The sequence below is a fragment of the Syzygium oleosum genome, unplaced genomic scaffold (assembly GCF_021117445.2).
Source record: "Syzygium oleosum isolate NSW1041296 unplaced genomic scaffold, Sole_v2.1 Sole_v2.46, whole genome shotgun sequence".
Taxonomy (NCBI): domain Eukaryota; kingdom Viridiplantae; phylum Streptophyta; class Magnoliopsida; order Myrtales; family Myrtaceae; genus Syzygium; species Syzygium oleosum.
Genome location: NW_026607530.1, coordinates 627,178 through 645,360, shown reverse-complemented (window position 1 = coordinate 645,360; position 18,183 = coordinate 627,178). Strand labels below are relative to the sequence as shown.

The following is an 18,183-nucleotide window of genomic DNA, read 5'->3' as shown; positions in this document are numbered from 1 at the left end:
GGGGAACCCGGATCAAGTGAAAATTGGATAAACTGCTTTTGTCCAAACGGGCAAGTTGCAACTCGCGGACGAGCGGTTTTAGGATCGGTACGGGTTTCATCTGAAACTCGAAACATATAATAAAGGGTGATTGATTCTAGGATGAATAGGTTTTCAGCCTACCTTATTAGAACAGTTCCCGGTCTTTGGAACTTAGAATCGACTCTATTTATCTTGGAACCAACGTCTACTTGGGAATCCGTTTTTCTTTTGTTCCTTTTTTTTTTATTTCATCTTTTACAGCAAAATAATGTGAGTAGCAAAATGGTTCAAAGTAAAAGATAAATGAGAGCGAGTGAGCAAGGCAAGCAAAAAAACGATCGAGGGTTGCGAGGCTCGAACGAGTGAGGGCTAACCGCTAGCTAGCAAGGAGGAAGTCAGCCATGAGAGAGAGAGAGAGAGTAGTGAAGTGTCTAAGTTAGGGGTGTCAAAAGCCGAACCGAAAATCAAACCGAAAAGAAAATTCATGCATTTTCAGTTCGGTTTCGGTTTTAGTTCGGATAATAAGAAAAAAAATTTGGTTCTCTTCCTCTCCCCACGCAAAGCAAGAGAGAAGACTAGACCAGGCCTTGACTGTGCTGAACCATGGGGCTCCCTCCTTCATTCTCGTCGGAGGACGTCGTCATCAAGTCGCCCGATGACCGACGGCTCCATAAACTTATCCGTCTCCACAATGGGCTCCGCGCCTTGCTCGTTCACGATCCCAAGATTTACCCCACCGACGGTGCTGCCCCCCCGGTCGCTCCGGATCCACCCGCGACAGCGACGGCGATGAGGGTTTCGACGAAGATGACGATGAGGAAGAAGATGGTAGTCGGGGGGAAGAACAGGGGAGAAGAGGACGAAGGAGACGAGGAGGAGGAAGAAGAGGAACCCAAAACCGAAAACCATGCTCCGAATGAGAAGCAAAAATAAAAAATAAAAAAGAAGAAGAAAAAACCGAAAACCGAACCGAACCAAATTGGTTTTTTCAGTTCGGTTCATATTCGGTTCGAGCGAGATTTGGTTCGGTTCAAGGGTGCACCCCTAATGGTTCGGTTCGGTTCGATTTTTCAAGAAAACCAAACTAAACCGAATCATTTACACTCATAATCTGAGTGAGGTCGGAGAAAACAGAAAAAAATAGAGAGATAAATAAAGAGACACCAAGAGAAAAATTAAAGTTTTTAGGCTTTATGAAACTGATTCCAAATTCGGTCCAATGGGTCTGATTCTCAAGTGGTTCTTCGCTCAGAACCGGGAACCAAATCGGTTTTCAAGGCGGTCCAATCTAGTTCTGGGTAAACTCAATCCAGCTGCATATCTTTACTTGTTAGAACCGATTCCCTTGTTTTTTTGAATCTATAATCTATCTTGTCAATCATTCCAGAATTGATTCCAAGGTCTATATGGGTACTGCCAATTTCTTCTTCTGTTTTTTGTTTCATTTTTTTTGTTTAAGCAAAGTGAAAACAATCCATATCTATATAAAAAAAAGAAGAGATTAAATAAAATATCCATTCATTAGATATACAAAAGAATCACAATATAAAAATATATATACATCACTTACAATATATAATCTCTGGTTCATCAGTTCCCGGATTGGTTCTTACCTAGGAATTGGGAATCAAACTGCATAGTACCAATTTCACTTTTGTTGGAACTATCAATTAGATCGGTAACCGCGGGAACCTGGAACCAAACTAGTTTCTATGACCGGTTTGGTCTGATTCCCAGTTCTACTTTGAACCCATGTTCATCCCTAGTTGCTACTAGTGCTTTAGCATATTACCTTCGCAATTGGTTTATTAATGCGAGGATGTTTTATAGTATGTGATTACTAAGCAAAAATAGTTTTTTTTAATCGAAATTAGATTATTCCAACTCAAAATAATTTACACGCAATTGGTGGGACGCGAAGGAATAACGCGAAAATCCCCAAACCCATCAACCAATTACACCAACCACGAGGGTCGACGATGTATTTATTTAATCGCCATACTTAATGCTCCACAAACCTTCATTAGTAATACTAATTAATCTCTCATAAGTTCATAACTTATACCATATGATATCTTTACTTTTCAAATTCGGAGAAAATTGCTCAAACAAAAATCAGAAATAATTGACAAGTGTACGTAGACCAGGAACCGAAAATTGATTGGAGTAGCGACAAAGCACCACTGAGAGAGAGAGAGAGAGAGAGAGAGAGAGAGAGATATGCTTCAACTCTTAGACAAAAATCGGCCATTCCATTACAAAGACATCACGAAACTGTCGTTTTCTCCGAACAGTCACGTGCACTGAGAATGGCCACCCTCGATCCCGATTCCATCCATGTTCAGACAAATGTCGCAGGGCATTGATGGATGATCATTGCCAACAGTTCTTGATCTCCACAACACAGGCTTAAAATTCCGTTCTTGATTCTCGAAGGCATTCCAAAACAATGGACTACGCGACAAAGATGTGAGTTTCCAAAAGCTCTCTCCACCTCCAAGCCACGCCACGCCACCTTATAGCTTCCCTTTCGCTCTTCATGCTCCTCAACAACAACCCTTTAAAGCAACGACCTTTAAACTCACAACCCCTCCCCTCTCTCTGGCGCGTGATTCTTGAAGGTACTCGTTTCCTCTCGCTCTTTACACGACCCATCTGCGTTTGGCTGAATTGGGTTTGTTCCAGCGATTTGGATTTGCTCGAATTTTCGGCCTTCTCCCTGCACAACGTTGTTTCGTTTCTAATGTTCCTGTGGCGACTGAGCTGCTTGTGTTGTTAAAGCATGGTTCTCGAAGGGTAATCTGGCATGATTCTTGCTCGTTAGTAGGGAATGGGAATGGGAATGGGTGTGTAGTGACTTGCGATGAGTGACGACTCTGTCCATCAAGAATTCTGATCGTTTTCTACAGTATGATTTTGTCCGCGGAAGATGCATAGAAAAAGGGGGAATTAAAATGGAAATTTTTCGTGAATTTGCTAAACGAGTCGATTGTTGTTGTGGGTCCATTTGGTGGTAATTCTTGGATTAGATGTTCGGATGCTTAAAGTGCTATTTCATTTTCAACTCAAATCATTCATTTTCAGGGAGTTGATCCAATGATTAACGGATTCTTGCATTAATTCTTTGGTAGGTGATTGTATATTGTAATCGTGTCAATTTTGAACCATGAAAGGCGATGTTAATAGCAGGCCTTCCTGGTTTATCCAAGTTATTTTCGCGGCAATCACCTTCCTGAGCTATGGGGGCAGAGTATATGGTGGGATCACGAGTGCATTTATCAGATCAGAGTGGCCTTCTGTTGACATTCCTTTCGATAATGAAGCCTTTGCAGTGCCCAAGGGTCACAATGCACCACAACAAGTAAGCAATAGTGATCTGTTGCGGAAGAGATGTCGGTTTTCTTTCGCTCCCCTCTGTACATTTTCCTTTGAACTCATAAGTGGCAGTATTTTGTAAAAAAATGGTGGAATAAATAAAGAAGCAATTTCAGATCTTGAGTGCTGTACCTCCACCTTTTGATTATATTTCTCATAGGCAGATGGTGTTGCATAACATTGATACTTGTGAAGCTTATTCATATAGGGTAAAATTTACGTTGGAACTACTCATGAAGGAGACGACAATGAGACATACGGATTGTCAGCTAATATCTTATCATCCGTCTCTCGACTAAATTACTGTATCTTGCATAATGATGTTTAGAGTTTTGAGATGCTTGAAGTTCACTTTTCAGTGATAACTGATAAGGGATGCTTTATCTTTTCCCGTGCTGCTGTTCTTTTTCTCGCCTTTATATATTCTGGTAAAAGCCCTGATGATATCGTTTTCTTTTGAAACATCCTATTGCAGGTGCATGTCACACAAGGTGATTACGATGGGAAGGCTGTCATTGTATCATGGGTGACTACTGATGCACCTGGTTTGAGTATAGTTCACTTTGGAACATCTCCGGAAAGATACACTCTTTCTGCTGAAGGGACCGTGACCAACTACACCTTCCACAATTACAAGTCTGGTTACATACATCACTGTCTACTTGAGAGCCTCAAGGTCACTTATTGCCGTTCTCTAGATTGTTAAACTTTTACAATGTTCTTGTTCTATTGTGAATTTCATATGAATAGAATTTCCAATATTTCCTTTGGTAGCCTATGGCCTTACAGCAGGTAGTAGCTGCATATTTGAGACTCTAAGTTCACTTCACAAAGAATGTTTTGAATAAGATTCTTGTTAATATTTTCTCTCTCTCAGTATGACACCAAGTACTATTACAAGATTGGAGAGGGTGATTCTTCCCGAGAATTTTGGTTTCAAACACCTCCAAAGATTGGTCCGGATGCTCCATACAAATTTGGGATCATTGGTAAGTTGTTTCACCATGTATAAACACATGAGCATGCCCATATGTGGATCTGTAGAGCATGAGAGTACGTGCTCATGCATACCACCTTTTATTGAAGGAATAGTAGAAGTGTTGTGATTTCACTAGTTTGAACAAACACCTTTTCCTAGATAAGCAAGGTATTATCCATGGAAATGCAGAGCTCTGGGAGGATGCAAATTGTGCCTGATTGACAAGTAAACTCTTGTTGCAAGAAGCTGAAGAATCAATTGAAATTTCCAGAACTCGTCCTGTTACATTATAAGCACCATATTTTTATGTCAATAATCAGTGCTTGAAATTGTTTCCTTTGGTCCTAAACCAGTTTTATCTGGCAATTTTGTTTTTTAACATAGAGTCATGTTGCATAAAGCAATATATTTATTCAGTCTTTTGTACTTTCCACAACAAAAAGCGGGCAAAGGAATGACAGGGTCTCAAGCAGTCATCCTGCTGAGCCTTTGGGAACATTTATTAGTGGATAGCCCTAACATAATTTTATTTTCTTGGAAGGCCTCCCTAAGAGTAATGTGGGATATTCAGAATTCATTCCTATCGTGGTTCAGTGCTATCTATAATTTCTAATGAACACATCACTCACTAAGTTCTGATTATAATCTGTTTATTATTGGATATCACTGTATATTGCAGGTGATATGGGCCAGACTTACAATTCTCTATCCACTCTTGAGCATTACATGCACAGTGGAGCTCAAGCTGTGTTATTTGTTGGGGATCTATCTTACGCTGATAGGTATCAGTACGATGATGTTGGCTTAAGGTGGGATACTTGGGGCCGTTTTGTTGAAAAAAGTGCTGCGTATCAACCCTGGATCTGGTCTGCTGGGAATCATGAGATTGAGTACATGCCATACATGGTAAAGCATTGCCTTTCAACCAATACCGCAGACATACAAAATTACTCCTGCACAAGCACACTAAAATGATGCATATAGTTGAACATCTACTGGAATATGATTGATTTCCTAAAGGCAATATGCAAGTTTATAGATTGTTTTTCCTATTTCCTATTTTCTATTAAGTCCAACCTTAAGTATAGTTATAATTCTGTCATCTAATGTTTCTTCTTGGATATTGATTGTCAATCACCTTTTCCTCTTCATATTGGATCTTAATAAACGCTCGCAGGAGTAAAGCATTGACAAAAATATGGGAGATAATATGGTAAGAGGACACAATAGGACTTAGATACTAGAAAGTTCTTGAGAAAATGTTACAAAAGATGAGCACAATTAACTCAAAATCCACACAGCTGAAGTAGTATTGACCAGGTTTTTAGAAGGATCAATTTGTCAAAATAGTGATAGATTTTTGTTTATTTTAGTAATTCCATGAAATACTAGTTCAAATTGTCATGACACAACATAAATTGCCACTCTTAGACATAAGCCAGCTATTGAAAGCATCGCACCTCAAACTTTTTTGATAAGGGTAACACAACCAAGAGGGGATGAATTGGTTGTTTTAAATTATAATCTTTTTTGTGGAAGCGTTGCAAAAAGTCTTTTATAGAATGAAATATAGTTGTGCAAATGCAGATGCTTCTATCTAATAGTTAATAAGATAGTTGAAGAGATAGAAGATATTGCGAACTGATGTATAGTGGTTTCGCCTTCCACTTGGCTTACATTTACTCTCCCAGATTAACGGTCACAAACAAGGCTGAGATCCACCAGTAATCTCAGAGATGTTACGGTCTGTAGATAGTGCTGCTTCTACAAGAAGTTTAGTAGATAGCTCTACAAATGCAAGCACCTCTAACTTTATAAAACACTCTCTTTTCCTATATACTAAGAAAGCACAAACCTCGTGGTGAGTACAAAAGGAGTTTTCTACAAGTGTAAGCATGAGAATATTCAAAGACAGTGAGAATAGACTGATTTCCACCAAAGTCTTTAGTAATCCTTGATCACTTTAAATAGCTTTCCAATCTTCAAACCAACCGTGGGAAGCCATCTCTGTGTCAAAGCATCTGTTGGACTCACTTCTCTACGCAGGAGACCTACAAACTGCACGCCAGTTTGCTGCAGAAGATTTCCAGAAGTAGAGGCTTCTGCTTTTGCAGGCTGTCTGACTGTCTGACTGCTTGCACGAAAGAGGAAAAACCTCTTATGATTTTCTCTAGGTTGTTTTATGCGGACTCCAGACCTTGAAATTGGTTACTAGACCCCAATTTGAATTTAAATCAAATTGGAAAGAGCTTTGGGCACTCTTCACCAGGAATGTAGAAGCACCCAATACGTATTCTACTCCATCTGAAGCAAGAGCTGCTTCTGCACACGATCCTTTTAGTCTATTCATGCTTCACGATAAACTTAATGTTGACCTTCTACACTCTGGTACTTCTCATCTTCTGATTCTACATGGCTGTTGCCTTTAACTGGTCCATCCAAGCCTCAGCAAACCCCTCGTTCTACAGCTCGTTTACCTTCTACACAGGTCCATCCAGCTTTAGACACCTTTTAACGTCCCATACTTCCTTCACCTTCTTAGATGTTTCTGTAGGACTCTATGTGCATATTGGCCAATGCATCTACGGGCTAGTTCTATACAACCAATGCACGCTTCAGTAGCCTTTGATTATTTTATTTCTTCTAGAAAATATAGGGGATTTCCCTACATGCATTCAGGTCCACTTATTATATACAAAAGTAATCGCAATATCAGACTTAGAATGGGGTTGGTTGAATAGGTTTTTTATTTTCCTGAAACTTGGGGCATTTTCTTCTATTAGGCTCATAGGTTGTTCAGTTTGTTATGCTGATCCAATGAACCTAGTGACCAAGTTGGCCTAAAAGGTCAAACTGAGGATGCATGAATTAGTCCAGTTGAGACTGAGTTTGAGGACCAAATGGGAAAAAGGAAATTGTCTGAGGACTACATTGTAATACGATGTTGGATCATCAACTTGTGCTCACTCGCCCTTATATTTGAAGCTTGAGGGCAGACTAGTTTTAGTACTGGGGTCCTCCGACTAGCTTTTCTGGATTAGCTTTTCGTAGGCTTTGGTAAGACATGTGAGAGTTAGGAGGAGGGTTTGTGAGAAAAGAAGTCCTACAATGTCAGCGGCAATGGCTTACTCCAGCATCCTGTAGGAAAAGAGGATAAACATTTTTCAGGTAATTGATTTTCTTGAGCAGCTGGGCGAAATTTGATCTTGAATTATTCCGACAATCTTCCCACTTGTTTTGGAATAGGTACATTGCAGCTAGACTTGTGTAGAGTTGTGGTAGAGTTGGTGAACAGAACTAAGCACTTTTTTAAGTTTCTATAACAAAGTCAGACTCTTTTTCCCACAACAATTAATAAACATGATTACCTAGAAAAATAACTTCCCAGGGATTTCTCAGAGTTCTAAATTAGAAGAACATAAACATTAAAGTTGAGGTTCACAGGTTGTTTCTTCTTTTTAGTTGCTGGATGGCTTTTCAGTTGAATGGTTTATGCACTTCACAATGAAAAATTTATCATTGGTTTTGTACTTTTATATTTGTATCAACCTTTCAGCTTATTCAATCATGTAGATTTATCGTGTGGCAATTCTTTTGCACTAAAGTCAATTTATTGGAAGAAAAGGGATGTACTTAATAAGTGAACGAGTTTGTGTAGACATTAGAGAATCATATGCCTGCCGATATATTCAAGGTGTAGCTGAATGGCATTTTTTAGTTTTTTTTATTTTTATTTTTTCCAGAAGACATTTTCGATCGTTTGCAGTCCTATTCTGCTACACTATTTGATCAGACTGAAATGATATTTTCTGATATTTTACTAATATTTCTCCTCATATGTGACATGGATCAATATGTGAACATGTTAGTATAATTTCTTGTTCAAGTAATCTCCATGGACTATTTATGTTTCAATAAACTTCTTTTCTTCTCCAATTTTTCTTGAACACATGCAGGGGGAAGTTATTCCTTTCAAGTCATACCTTTATCGGTATGCTACCCCTTATTTGGCATCCAGGAGCAGCAGTCCTCTTTGGTATGCCATCAGACGTGCATCTGCCCATATTATTGTGCTGTCAAGCTATTCCCCCTTTGGTAATTTCCATCTCGTTATACGTTCAGTCACGAACAACTTTCTGCTGATCAGATAAGTTGATAGAGCACATTTACTTGTGGCAATATTGAGAGTGCTAAATGGAACCCTTTTCATGTGCCCCACCTTTAGTCTGTGGTCCTCATCCTACCATATACTAAACAGCAACTTGAAATAAAAATATCATCTTGTACAATAAATTTGCTACAGAAGCTGCTTTAAAGGAAACTGTCTTCGGCATATTTGACTCAACAACTTACAGTCTTTCTACCCTCGGTATATTGAATGTCAGAGGTTATACTTTGGTGGTGATGACATTTGCAACTGTTTTCCGGCAAATAAACTGCGAAGTTATTGATTATAGACATGAACATTATTTTGCCCTGTTTTCTCTGTATTTATTGCTGATCAATGGAAGCTCCGTGACAGTGAAATACACACCACAATGGAGGTGGCTAAGAGAAGAATTCAAAAGGGTGGATAGGGAGAAGACCCCTTGGCTCATTGTACTGATGCATGTCCCAATCTACAATAGCAATGATGCTCACTTCATGGAGGGTGAAAGTATGAGATCAGTATTCGAGAGGTGGTTTGTCCTAAACAAAGTTGATGTTATTTTCGCTGGCCACGTCCATGCTTATGAAAGATCGGTATGATTCTTATACTCAATCTACTTAATGACTTTTGCATAGTAGCATCTTCTATGAAGGTAGTGCACATAGGCGTGGATGCACTCATAGTTGCTTCATAATCGAGACACATTCTAGGGACATGTCAAGATAATTTATGGAACATTCTAGGTGGATACTTGGCATTGACTGCAACTACAATTTATTACTTAGAGTAGAATAGTGTGGTTGAAGCCAATTAATGAGGGATAAAGATCTCAACAGTACTAAGGTGCCCTCTTTTTGGAGAAACATTCTCTTTTCTATTTAAAGTTATATTCTGGAATACTGTAAGGTTTCAGCTTTCACTTTTCGAGAAATGTATCTGATAACTTCTTGACTTTAATATATCAGGTTTCTCTAGAACTTTGCTTCCATTTTGTTTGAAAACTGACAAAATGTGATGCGGTATATTGCTTACCAAATTTCACTTTTTTTTCGATTTGAGTTGGGAAACGTTGAGATCTATTTATTTTCCAACTTTCCAAAATTCTTCCAAGTTTCTGAAATTTTGAATTTTGAAAACAATGGAGCCCACGAATTTGCTTTCTGCCCACTTTTAGTCTAAGTTAAAGAAACGGTCAAACTTTACTTCTGGTCCCAGAACTTTGAACCGAGTTTCACTCTGGTCTTTGAACTTCTAAATTTGACAATCACACTCTTGAAGTGTCCATACTTTTGAAAAAAGACAAAACTTAGTTAAAATCCCCTTGAACTATCAATTTTTCTTATCGGCAATCTGTCATGTCACTCCCTTAAACCATCTCTGCCAACTGACACGTTTTTAACTTAGCAGTCTCTTTTTCAAGCCTTAGTGTTTTGTAGGGCTAGGAAAATTAGAGATTATCACTTCTTCGACCCAGATTTCATATTGGGTGATAATTAAGTCAGATCAACTTTGTACTTGTAGGATCGAGTATCTTTTCCTCCCTGTAGTTAGGATATTTTGTAATCAACCCAGGCTGCTAGGATTTTGTTTGTCCGTGAAGCTAGATATTTTCAGTTTATCAAATCCGTGGGCTGTTGAGTGGGTGATGCTTGCAATCTGGTGACTTCTCACTTGGTGGTAGATTTGTGCTCGATAATCACCTACTGACAAAATTCAGTTCTAGGAATTGAAAATCCCCTATTTTACAACAGACGCAAAATTTCATAATCTATAGCCTAATTAAACCGGTGGAAGATTTTGGTGACTGGAGTGGCTTGAGCGAGTGCACATCATAGACAGTAGATGATGTTAATAAAATCGATAGAAATTTGGTCTCTCTCTCTCTCTCTTTCTCTTTACCAGGGTAGTTGAAGAGTGCGATTGTTAAATTCTAAAGTTTAGGAACAAATGAAACTTGGCTCTTATCTCAGGGATGAAAAGCATAGTTTAAGCAGACGATAATTGGGAGAATTGTGAGCAACCAAAGGTGAACGCATCCTACATTGGGAAGAAACAGTGAAGAAATACCAGACATGTTTTTGTAAATATGGGAATGAGACCAAAGAGCTTTTTTTTTTTTACAACTGCTAGCCCTGATGAGCATATAGAAGTTTTCAGTTCCTGAATGCACGTTTAAACTTGATTTCTTTACCAGGATAGTTGAAGAGTGCAATTGTCAAATTCTAAAGTTTAGGAACAAATGAAACTTGGCTCTTATCTCAGGGATGAAAAGTATAGTTTAAGCAGACAATAATTGGAGAATTGTGAGCAACCAAAGGTGAACCGCATCCTACATTGGGAAGAAACAGTGAAGAAATACCAGATGTGTTTTTTTAGATATGGGAATGAGACCAAAGAGCTTTTTTTTTACAACTGCTAGCCTGATGAGCATATAGAAGTTTTCAGTTCCTGAATGCACGTTTAAACGCACCACCAACCCCCACACACCACCACCCCACAACCCCCTCCCCCCCCCCGCGGTTTCCATTTACTTCTAAGTGAGAGAAAGGATGCAGCATATTAACGGACTATTGAACTCGACTAATGAAATAATCACTTTTCAACTACCATAATAGCTCATAAGATCTGCAAAGATCTGATAAATCTTCTTCTTTTCATACTTAGTATCGGATCTCAAATATACATTACAATGTGTCAACCGGTGATCGTTACCCTGTCCCGGATGAGTCAGCTCCTGTCTACATTACTGTTGGAGATGGAGGCAATCAGGAAGGCCTTGCTGGAAGGTGAGTGAGACTAACAGGCTTACAGCCATCATTTTTGTACTGTGGTGCTCAAAAAGTGATGTTAAGTTGTGTTTCTTGTCTAGATCTCATCCAGAAAAGAAGATTAATCCGGAGTACCATCTCATTGTATTTGCAGGTTTAGAGATCCACAACCAGATTATTCTGCATTTCGAGAAGCCAGTTATGGTCATTCAACACTGGAAATAAAGAATAGAACTCATGCACTCTACCACTGGAACCGAAATGATGATGGCAAAAAGGTGGCAACAGACTCCTTTGTACTCCATAATCAATATTGGTAAGTTTTATTGTCTCTCTGCCCCATTTGTTAGCCGTAGACTAAATGATGCATTCGGTTAATAGGAGTGACCTCTAAATCTTATTCTAAAAACACATTTCAAGAATGGGAACTACAATAGTATAGAATCCACTTGTTTCTTGGTTCGGGGTGAGGAATGCTCTTGAGTCTGACCAGTTGTCACCTGAAACTAGTATTCATGATTTGGAACTGGTAATTTTATTGTCACATTTGAAATGATAAACAGATCCTACAGAATTAGATCTCCCGTGGTTTCTCAAACTTTTTAGGACGTTTAGTTGGAAACTGCTTAACTTAATTGGTAGAATTGTAGAAAGCAGTTTGTGAGACGGACACGGACTTTTCACTGCTTAATGTCACTATAACATCTTGCACATGCCGTATGCTATCTTTGAGTGTAAACATGTTCAACATGCTGCTGATTCGTGGTAATGCAGGGCAACCAATGCAAGGAGAAGAAAACTGAAGAAGAAGCATTATCTCACAAGCTTAGTGGGCCAAATTTTAGCTTACTGAGCAGAAGTTCAAGCTTTCACTAGGACTGTTCTTTGACTCAATGGAGTTGAATAAGCAAAGTGCTAAGCTGGACCTGTCTTGTTCAGTTTAATAGTCTCGCATCCAGCGGACATTTAGGTGCATAGCATCGCTTGCTACTGCTAATCTGTGTGTTGCTTTGTAGCCTGTGTCGCTGGGATAATCCCATCCATAAGCAAGTGAGCTTGTTTTAGAGGATATCGCAATTAACGAGCTATTATTTCTACTCCAGCTATGTGATATGAATTAATTGAAACACCCTGAAATGGTTTTTTCTTCTTTTTCTGGACGATGTTGTTTGTGACATAAACAATTGCCCATGCTCTTGATGTACGTATATGGCATTTTGGGCGTTACTCACCATAAATTTTAGAATGCTGGCATGAACTTATATGGCATACCATTTTTTTCCTTTTATATGCATCTTGCAACAAGAATATGGTTGCGTTGACCACATCAGCTGGTGAAGATTCCATTCGAAAGGTACTTTTAAGGTAAAGATGTTGGGATGAAGGTGAATTTCTTGAACTTTAAAGTTGGTAACTTGGTGTGCTCAGGAACATGCAATGGCACTCTTTTAGTTTCTTCAAATTCGCAATGAAAATAGCCCAAAATATTCATCTGGTGCTGGTAATAGATGGGATAGAGGACATTAAGACGCATCCCAGACACTTGCATGGTTGTGACCTATTAAATTACATTTTGCAAATGGCTTGAGATAGTTGAAATCTTGCAAACAATCACATGGACTCTACATGATTCATACATTATGATTCGTTGCATTCGCCGATCTGTTATCATAATTTGAAACCTCAGCCATGATTTACCCCATGGTCCAGTCGAGTCTTGCACTTACGCATGTCCCGGGAGTTTCGTTTGCAATTTGAGTCGTATACCTACTCATTCCACCAACTAAAAATTTATCGCGCAAAGCAGCGAAACTAGATGCCGGTGTGACATGTAAATGACAAGGTTGCTACTACCTATCAGGTTGAAAAATTTGCTGCAATACTATTGGCACGTGATTGAGTATTTTTTTTTTTTGGTCAGAACAAGTGATTGAATTTAGTGTGGCCATTGAAGCAGCTCAAAAGCCTAAGTCCTCCCTCCTCTCATTTGTGTTGTTCGCATAGCTGGGTAGGATCAGATGGGCCACTTGATGTTCTCCTCCAGAAGATCGAGACATTTGCTCTCTGAAAAGGGGAAAAAGATAGCGTGCAAGCAATTTTTGTTGAGGAAAACTCCTATTGATTTTGAAGTTGACAAAACCTTCTATGTTATTGTAAATTTGATACTTATTCTGAACTAATCTATTCCAGGTCTGTATATTCTGAAAACTCAGAAGAAAGTTATTCAGACTTTACAAACTGTCAAGTACGTTTTTGAAGACCCACATAATCTAAGTTCTGAGATTCAGACGCAGAAGTTATTCAGATGCAGATGCAGACGAAGAAATTAATCAGATGCAGAAATTCTTGAGACGCAGACGAAGTTCTTCGAGATGCGACGCAGAATTTCTTCGGACGCGGAATTCGTAACATAACACAACATAGTGATCCGGCATGGATTTCACGAAGGAATGTTCGATTGTCTCAATCTCAATCAAATTGATTGACAATCAAACATCACGACAGGGAATGCATTACAACGGACAAAGCTCTACTTATGGAAACCAAGATTCGATTGTATGGGCGACCAGGAATCGGCGGGATTCGAGATACATTATCCAACGGCTACTCAATCCTTTCTATACAAATCTGTCCAAGGTGAAGATTGGAAGATGATCCTCTCGAATCTTTGTCCAACGGCTAGTTTTGGAAGTCGAGGAGTATTTAAGGAGATCAACGAGCAGCAGAAGGAAGAACAGAATCAAGAATCAACAAGTCCAAAGTCTGAGCATACTCCAATCATTTCTCTTGTCGTTCTGAGCAAAATATTAAGATCTTGAGGGACACTTTGTAAGAGTGATTATGTGAGATAGAGAGTCCTATCATACACAAGAGTGTTAAACACTTCGAGAAGTTGTAATTCCTCTTGATTACATAGTGAAATCCAATGTGGCTGTAAGCGTGGGAGAGTGGACGTAGGCTTGCTATAAGTCAGAACCACTATAAACTTGTGTGCGATTCTCTATCCCTTATCACTTACTTTACATTCTGCACATCAAGAGCACCATCTTTATAATCTGTCTTGAATCAATTTTATTCGACTCTCTTGTGATTTATTTTGTTTCCGCATAAATTATCAAAATTGTTTAAGATCACCTATTCACCCCCCTCTAGGTGATCCTTGCTAGCTACATCAATTTTTACATATCAAGTCATACCAGGTATACTAAAACCGAGTTACAAAAATGATATTCCGAGAGCGGAGAGTGGGTGATATTTAGCGTCTTATAATAGCCTGTCACATCATGATTTCTTAAGTACTTGGTATTATTATTTTTTCCGCACAAAAGTAAAAAGAGATTACTTACAAGATAACCTCTATTAGTTGCGAATTGCTTGCTTGTATTCGGGTCCATTACAACTCTTCATTATGTGGGTCGCCCGTGATCCCCACCCGTCGTCTCCACGAAATGGAGAGTTGCTATAGATCCGATATAATGGACTCGAATACAGGCAAGAATTCAGCTCTATATAGCTGCTTCTAACTAGGGGTGATTGGTTCTCGATCCGGTTCGATTTCAAGATGGAATCGGGAATCAGACCAGGAGGATCGGTTCCCAAAATTGAGAACCAAGGACTCGACCGGTTGGTCCTAGAATCGGAAACCGGACCGGTTCGGTCCAATGGAATCAGTAACTTTTTTTTTTCCCACTACTTGATGCCATCTTTTCATGTTGAATTGAGTTATATGTATGTAATGATTCTTAAATTGAAAAGACGAATCAAAAAACGTGCTTCACTTAGGGTTTAGTTCACATTTTACTAATTTTTTTGAAGAAATTAAAAAAAAAGTATATGTAATCGGTCCGGTTCCCTTTCGAACCGGGAACCGGACCATCCGGATACTAATTTCACTTTTAGGAACTGGAAATCGGACCGACACTTTCGGAAACCGGACCAAATCGGTTGGTTCGATCCGATCCGGACAGTTTTCGATTTGGGCGGTCCATTTTGCACACCTTTATATCTGTCGCACGAAAAACTATAGAAATCCAGGAGTCCTCCCATGAAGTTCAATGCCTGCCAATGACAGGGAGGAGCCATAAAGAATCCACCACCTACCTTCTGGCCAAGTGGATGGGGGAAATATTATCATAAAGCATCTTTCCCGTCACTGCTGACTCATGACAGATAAATGTTCTCACTGTGATTTAAGTTGTTATTTTCAATGAATTTGTGATATACAATAACTAGTAGGAGACGAGGACAGTGGTTGGGGTCAATCCGTGTTTTCTCCTCTCAATGAAACTCCTAAAAGACCTTATCAGATGTTAAATGTTGATCAGTATGATAGCTAGTTGCTTGGTTTATTCTTTTAACCGGTTTAAGCATATATTTACGAATTCTGAACTCGAGATGAGTATGAATATATGATAGCCACTGGAGGAATTCTATAGCCATGGAGCAGTCCGAGGTAGCAGAAGCCACTTGAAGACATTGACTGTTATCTCCATGTTGAGAAGCTTCGGGCTTCCACTTTTTGACATACAAGGACACAACTTTAATGGGTACTTCAAACTTTAAAGAGTAATGCTAGAGCATCCGATGATTTGCAAATTTCTTATAAAATGATTCGATAAAGCATTATGTGGGTTTTTTTCCACATGCGCTTAGAATTTATCGATTCATTTGATAGATGAATTTTGTGAATCAATATCTGTACGGCATTTTCATAAATATCATTACACGAGTCTTCATTCATGGGATGAGTAATCAAAGGCAGGATAAAACAAGTTCTCAGTAGGCTAAGAGTCTAGTGAACCGATTTACGGTGAGAAATAACATTTTTTTAGCTATGCAAAATCCATCCGAACCGTTAACTATGCGGGGTCCATGTGATCAATGGTTCCGATGATTTTGTTTTACATTATTTTGCAGATGACGCACCAATCTTCTCGTTTTGGGAAGTCCGGTTGGAGAAGGCAAGTCACCTTTTTGCTGTCAAGCGACAAAAGACATCGGACAATTGGAAACTACGGTCATCTTATGAAGCTTCCGGCTTCCTTTTGGCACGCAGGAGGACAGAGACCATTTTTGTCGTCATTACAAAAATCAGAGGGGAAAAAGTTGGGTCTTTCCTAGTAAGAGTGATCATGAAGCAACTCCTTGGTTGAGCCCACTTTCGAATGTCTTTTTCTCCCTCGGAGGCTGGCACTAGATTGACAAAAACTAGGCCAATAAATCATCTTTACTAACAATCTTTAAAACTGTTATAAGATTTATACGAAGTGAAATCGAATCTTAAATCTGTTTAACTTAAATCACATTTGTCAATATAGGATAATATGTGACGGCATTTTTTAATAAAGATTTTGGATTTATTAATTGCATTCATTGAAGGGTTGGACACGATTACGCTTTTCTATACTTTTAAGATTTTAGGATCTGATCTTATTTAAGATTTGATTGGATAGCGTATAAATGGATTAGGATTTATGGTGAAGTTTGTTTTCTAGATGATGAAGTGCATTAGCATGTATAAAATCTAAATTGAGTATTGACTTTATTTTTCTAAAAACTGAAGAAATGTAATCTATGACGGTTTCTTCAAATAATATGTTGTAACGAAAATTAAGATAACATGAATAGCATCGTGCTTATGAAAAATGGAGATCAATACTAAAGCGTGATATACGGGTTCACAACTAGTAAATATTAGTTACACAAAGAGCCCGTTTGGTATTACTATAGCTGAAAGATGTGCCGTGAAGATCATTGCAACCTTTGGAAGTGCCGTAACTGCTGAGATGTTTGCCAAACATCTACATAACCGCTTCTCAAGGCTATAATAGTTACGAGAAAATTATACCAAACAATCTCATACTATATGCCCCAAATTTTTGTAAAAAAGATACACCCACATTATTCAAATCTCCTCTAAATACCATATATTTGGCCCCCTATCAACAAACCGCTTCTCATCTAAAAAAAACTTCGAATTGAATCATTCCCTTTGAAGTTGGATAAACCATATGCCGTACTCATCGCATCTATGTGGTGTACAATTGTTTTATCCATACAAAACTCGAGAGCCTACAATGCTAACTGGGCAGCCCCCTCAGCCAAAAAGAACACATCATCTTGTGCTGCACTTAATAGAAGGATCACATTGCATCTATATGGAAAATTTACAAGGACTAAATGGAACAGAAAAGAAAGGAAAAAAATTATAAACCCCATTGAACACTAAACAAAAGTTCAAGGAGTGCATATCCCAAAAGAAAATCACGTGAAACATAAAATTCATGGTAAAAAAAGAAGTTACCAAGAACGTGCAAAATCAGATGACCCGGAACATCTCTTGGGCAACATTAACAACATGCGAATTTGCCCCTTTCGAGGATACATGACATGTTGGATGGATAAAGAGAGAGAGAGAGAGAGGTATTATATTCAAGAATTTCAGAGCAAATCATGTTTGCTAACGGAGATGGCATCCACATGGTACACAAGCCAAGATCCTGCTCAGGACAACAAGCTGCTGCATTTGCATTTAGTTTCTTGGATGGATCTCCAAAACAGCACTTCAGATTTCACTGATCCACACGGGCAAATCATCCCATAGCAAAACACCACCTACCCTTCAAAGTTAGATGTTCAAAACCAGATCATCAATCGGGCTTTAATACCGGAGGCTGACGAGGGTAGGGAGCTCGTGGTCCTGAGCAGCACCAGATCATCACCGCCGCGCCTCCCCTTCCTAGCTTGTCCCCCACCCCCAACCCGCCGCCTGACGCCAATTCGAATCAAGAAAAGGACTAGTTCCTCTCGAACACCACCACCTCCTCGGTTCGGTTGTTCTTTGTCGACACTTACGCTTGGACGTGTCCGGATTTTGTGCGCCCGTCTCT

At 39.1% G+C, this 18,183-nt stretch overlaps 1 protein-coding gene across 2 annotated transcripts; it reads left to right on the top strand.

Moving 5' to 3' along the window:
• Positions 1–2,515: 2,515 nt before the first annotated feature.
• On the top strand, positions 2,516–12,414 carry LOC115687343 (bifunctional purple acid phosphatase 26). Of its 2 annotated transcripts, none has more exons than XM_030612864.2 (10): positions 2,516–2,642; positions 3,153–3,382; positions 3,872–4,072; positions 4,274–4,385; positions 5,055–5,281; positions 8,332–8,470; positions 8,898–9,118; positions 11,190–11,311; positions 11,448–11,609; positions 12,068–12,414. In XM_030612864.2, the coding sequence occupies exons 2-10, from the start codon at positions 3,188–3,190 to the stop codon at positions 12,144–12,146; spliced, it is 1,458 nt and encodes a 485-aa protein (XP_030468724.2). In that variant the 5' UTR covers positions 2,516–2,642; positions 3,153–3,187; the 3' UTR covers positions 12,147–12,414. The 2 variants fall into 2 exon arrangements, with proteins under 2 accessions (XP_030468724.2, XP_056162546.1); XM_056306571.1 differs by lacking the exon at positions 2,516–2,642 and adding an exon at positions 2,678–2,817.
• Positions 12,415–18,183: the final 5,769 nt, after the last annotated feature.